Source organism: Eleutherodactylus coqui, chromosome 2 (genome assembly GCF_035609145.1).
Source record: "Eleutherodactylus coqui strain aEleCoq1 chromosome 2, aEleCoq1.hap1, whole genome shotgun sequence".
NCBI lineage: Eukaryota > Metazoa > Chordata > Amphibia > Anura > Eleutherodactylidae > Eleutherodactylus > Eleutherodactylus coqui.
In genome coordinates this window covers 145,427,071-145,432,795 of record NC_089838.1, presented here as the reverse complement: position 1 = coordinate 145,432,795, position 5,725 = coordinate 145,427,071, and the positions used below count along the sequence as shown (strand labels likewise).

General features: G+C 38.8%; 1 protein-coding gene across 1 annotated transcript; it reads right to left on the bottom strand.

Annotated features, from left to right (window-relative positions):
- Positions 1-1,470: 1,470 nt before the first annotated feature.
- Positions 1,471-3,026, bottom strand: AMIGO2 (adhesion molecule with Ig like domain 2). The gene has a single exon (XM_066589878.1). It carries the CDS (start codon positions 3,024-3,026, stop codon positions 1,476-1,478), a length of 1,551 nt encoding a protein of 516 aa, XP_066445975.1. The 3' UTR covers positions 1,471-1,475.
- Positions 3,027-5,725: the final 2,699 nt, after the last annotated feature.

Below are 5,725 nucleotides of genomic sequence, written 5' to 3'. Positions count from 1 at the left end.
CTGAGAATGTTGTTTCATACATACACCACCTTACCAATTTAAGTCACAGATCAGAACAAAATATAAACATTTTCAAAGTCATTCAAAGTGAAAAAATATACATTTGCTATATGGAGGCAAAGAACACATTTAATTAGTAAAACATATTATATTGAAGGGGTACACTATGTTTTTTCTACCATATGTCTTCATAATAGGACAACAGGATGATCAAAGCTTTATGGCTATTACACTGCTGCTAGTACAGTATATCATTAAAACGGAGTAAAGCTATTCATTAGTTGATAGATAAATATATATAGGTCTAAGGCAGATACTAAGCATCTACCAAACACTAAACTCTACCTAAGCTGTTATACTGTTATTAACTCAAGACCTCCTATCTAAATAATCGTCCTACAGTCTTCTTAAATAAATGAATTTTTTTGATTTACAAGCGATTTACTTGCTTGAATATTTGGTTAATCTGCAATAACTAGTGCAAAATATATCTGTGCACAAAACATATCATAACAAGAAATATATTCCAACAAGTCTGTAAACAATTTTATATAATAAAGCCAACATCAATTGCGATTTCATTCTTCATGGTCTAAATATCAGCTTTGCCCGATTAAGGGATATTCCTGTCTATTCGACAATATAAACCTCTTGTAAGTGAACATCTGCAGTAGTAATCATAGACACAAGAGAAGGAGTCCTATTTGGATGATTTTCTGCCTGTGCTAACATTTAGGTCAAGATAATCACTTTGCACAGCAAAGGCTTTTTTTTTAATTAAATCCTTCTATAACTAAAATAGAAAAAATAAAAATAATTACAAAATAATCCTTAGAAAATGAATTTACATAACTGAAATATATAGGATGCTTTTACTTGGTCAGTATATAATAGTAAATAGATGAGCATTCTCATTGAAGTTTAGGCATACTATATGAGTAAAGTTGGGTGTATGTAGAAAATGGTGACATAGGCCATCTATTTTCTATCACTGAGTAAGCAATCACATGAATGCATCTGCCTAAAAATGACTGTATATCACTACATGTTGTTAGATTAGACCATACACCTGCGTCACTGCAATCTGTTATACTAATACAATCTAAGACTGCTTTCAGTAAATAGGTCCACGTAACATATCCAATGACAAATATTACAAAAGCAATTGTTGTAAATACACAACAAATCCCAGAGCTTAAGAATGCAGACTGGTCTTCCTAAAACAGAAGAATCCCTGGTAAACAAAGACAGGTAAGTATATAGATGATCATTTTAAGGGCAATTCCTGACTTAAACATATTTTCCTGTATGTGCTTGTAACTAGTGAAATATAGAACTGTACATTCATTTCTAGTATTAGATATTAGATTTACAAAGGCATCTGTTTCTGCAAGTTGTAAGTTCAAGAGTCACTGTTGCTTTGAATATGCCAAAATATCCAGACTGTAAGTAAGAAATGAGATTCTGGCAAATTGCTACACTGGTGCAATGAAAGGAGCATCTGAGAAGACAGAGTTGACGGAATCCGAGTCCGATTTTGATCTGCTATTCTTTAAGATGCTATCGGCTGTCATATTCTCATTGGGAATCAGACGGACTTTCCCATTTTGGCCTTGCTCGGTTTCCTTAACTGGCTCCAGGAACACTACCCGTTTTCCGGTGCTGGATTTTCTTTCTCCATGGGGCTCATGTGATGGTGTGGCACTTAAGATAGAGGAGTGAGCACTGTTTTGGTTCAGTTTTCTTTTATTTTTCTTAGATTTACACCAGCATCTACAGGGGGTGAGATAAAGGTAGAGAAGGACTAGAATTATGCTGACTACACATGCAGCAAGTGTAGTGAAGGCTGTGTTGAATGCTTCATGTGAATGAGACTTGTGACTTGTAAAATTGCCCACTGTTATTCTAATGTCTATGGTTTCATTAACCAGTTTGTTTATTGCGGTGCAAGCATAAATACCCGAATCTATAATTTGTGCCTCTTCAATTTCTAGACTTCCGTTAAAAAAGACACGGAAATGGTCAGTCTTTTTTTCTGGTTTGAGTTCTTTGCCCTCTGGGCTTCTCCAAGTAAATTCTGTATCTTTGACTGCTATCTTGCTGTCACAATGTACCACCAGTCTTTCTCCAATTTGAACCTCATACAGCAAGCCAAATGCATGATATGACTCGTCCACAGTACTTTCAGAACAGTTAAGAAAGTTCTCTTGAATAAGATGCACTTTTTTAGACTCAGATGGTAAAGTGCAGCTATAATAACTTTTGAAATCCACAACAGGACTAAAATGTCTACGATACCAGAAGTTTAACATTGTGTGTAAGTGGCAGTCACATAGAAACTGATTCTCATGAAGGTAAATTCCACTAAGCTGCCTTGCTGAAATTAAGCTTAAATCCTGGACAGGCACTGATTGCAAGCTATTATGTGAAATGTCCAACAACACAAGTTCCGACAGTTTATTCCTGCCAATATACAAGTCCAGTGGGAAATGTGCCAGAGTATTGTTACTCAGATACAATTTTTGCAACTTATGGAGTCCTCCAAATGCCCCAGGATCGATGTTAGTTAAGTGATTGTTGTATAGCAGGAGCTCTTCTAGCAGCTTAAGCTCTTGGAAAACTGGGTTGCTCAGCGTCCTTAGATTATTTGATGATAAATCAAGATATTTCACATTTCGTAGCGTGGAGAAACTACCACCAGAGATGCTGCTTATGGTATTATGATGCAATATTAAAGTATGAAGTTTATCAAACATGACTGGGAACCAGTCTGGGTCCAGAAACCCTATTTTATTGTAGCTTAGATCTAGTTTTCTGATAAACTTGAAAATTGTCCTGGGCACCATAGATAAGTTCCTATTAGTGCAGCTTACTATATCACTGGCACATATGCAGGCTGGAGGACACGCCCCAGGAGCACCACCAACAATGCTGACGATGAGCAGCCAAAACACATAGGCAGTGCTTTTCCATTTTGTATGCACATTTCCAAGTTCCTTGGACAAACATGAATCAAAGAAAGGCATTATGGCTCTTTCTCAGCCACTACTTTTCTATTGCCACAAATCATGTATTCAGTCTTGGAGGTAACTGCATCTTAAGGGAACATTATATACCTCACTTATTAATCTTGTAGCAGTATTCACATTGGCACTGAAAATTAAACAAACTATGTTTAGTGTATGAAAGTAAAGCAACACAAATAAAAAAAAGCAACAAAACAGTTTAGAAAATCTCTGCAATCTTTCATTTGCAATTGAAATCCGTTTGATAAATATTCTGAAAGTTCCACGAGACGGTAAACATATAAGCAGATTTATTTATTTATCTATTCTGCTTTGCAAAATGATTGCTACGTAGATGAACATTCTATCCCTGAATCTATAAACGTGAGCACAAAAAATGATAGAAGATGCAAAAAGGATTACCTGCTATTTTCTAGCATTCACTAGCTGACGTCTTCATGGGGGCATTGGAGTCCTGCTCTGTGACCCTTTCTTTTTGTCTTCATTCCTTGCCATTGTGCATGTTGGGAGCAGAGAAGTTTCAAAGAAAGCAGGAGAGAAACAGGTTGTGTGTGCTGTGTGCAATATTATCCCATCTGATGAAGGCTGCCTGCATTCGAGAGACAAGCGTATATGTGAACTGAGCCTGCCCAGCCTCTATTCACCTGTGCACTGTGATTGGCTGCAGTCAGCGTAGAGAAATATACAAAGCTCACTGATGAGGGCACAGACAGCACAGATGTTGTTGCCTATGTCTACAATCATTGCCACCCACCCCCTCCCACCACCTATGTTGTTGTGTTTATCCCACTCTTTCCTTTCCTTCTCTTCATTTACAATGTTTGCATATTGGGAACAAATTCCATTTTAGAGTTACCCTAGGGATGTATTGTTCAGACTTCAGTTCTGCCAAGCGTGAAGAGCCTTCCTGATGTAGCTCAAAGGGGATAGGCATTCCCATTATCACTGTCTCCCCTTACGCAAAGGTGAAAACATTTCAAATGTTAAAAAAGCAGCAGTAATTGGCATTAAAGGTGCAGTGAAGCTACATATGCTTTTGTCACTTAGTGGCCAATATGAAGAGCTACTGTAAATCTATGACTACGGTACATAGCAACAGCACATTCCAGATCTATTACCCTGGAGAGGAACCAGCACACAGTTAATTGCACATCAAAATACAGTTTTCTGTTTCAGCTCTGTGCAGCGTAGAAACCGAGAAGTATGATATTCACTGAACAATTCAGCAACTGGGAGAAATGTTCATTTATTTAGGGACCTTTCACATGGGACGGGATATTCTGAAACAGTGTTGCTGAATATACTGAACCTGAATTCTGCATCAAAATCTGCACTACTAACTGTGGATTTTGATGCAGAATGGCAGGAATCTGCTATTTTTTAATTCTGCAGCAAAATCTGCACGTTAGTAGGGCAGATTTTGGGGCTGAATATTCTGCAACACTGTTATATTCCGCCCTGTATAAAAGTTTGAAACAGTGCTCATATGTGACCATTATCAACCTATAAGCGGCACTACAAACGATTACTGTTGATGGAATACACATCAACCTACATAACAAATAGCAGGTAGCATTATTTTCCCATTAACTGAACAACAGTTGTCATATACGTAGAAGTATCTGAACAGGTCTTAAAGAATGCCTGTTACTCCTGTAAGAGAAGATATTCTGCATCAGATTGGTGTAGATTTTGCAGTAGATTGTAGTGGATTTTGGGTGGAATGCAGCCCTTCATTTGAAGAGGTGGAATCAGCACTGAAAATCTGGTGCTACAATTGCCATGCTGTGGATCCAAAATCCACTCCTTGAATAAATTTTCGCATCAGATTTTTTCAGTGTGTTGATGAGATTTTTAAAATCTCATCCACATTGTTGCTACTGTAAATGTCACAGATTTTCCAAGGAGTCCGCACAGAAAATCTGTGTCAAACTCGACTCATGTGAACATACCCTAAGGGCCCTTCCACACTGGTGGAATACTTTCACTTGGATGCAGTGAAATTTTAAACTGTAGAATTCTGCATCAAAATCCACAGGGCTAACTGTGGATTATGGTGCAGAATTGCAGGCTGATTGAAGCCATTTTCATTCTGCATCAAAATCCACATGAAGCTGTGCAGAATTTATTGCAATTTGTGGTGCGAAATGTGAAGGTTCCGCCCATGTGAAAGGTTCCTAATATGTTTCAGACTGTGTAGAGCCACGCCCTTTTGATCAGGGGTATGATAACACCCAGTTGTCAATTTGTTTGTATATTATGTGGTGGAATAACAAGTGCAGCACAAAGCAGAGGTGTCCCCGAATTGTTATTTCATGGGGAATGCATGTATTTACTAGTGCAGACATGTCAGGAGAGCCAGCAGGCCTGCTATAAAACACTTTATGAGGCCGCTTGCAGACTGGCGGGTCGGATCCCACTGTGGGAATTCTCAAAGCAGGATGTGTACCCGTGCCCCTGCACAGTCCTGCAGCTTTCCCACTCCTGGTGTCTCCTCTCTGCGCTGTGTGCCGGCTGCCGGCGCATACGCAGAGAGGGGCCGGCCCGTCACCACTGACATTTCTGTGCGGGCCTCTGAGAGACCTGCACAGAAATAGAACATGCCGTGTTTTGTTTTCCGCATGTATTTTCACGTGGACAAATCGTGACTGTCTACATAGGATTGCGTTATCTAATGCAATCCTATGCAGGCGGGCATG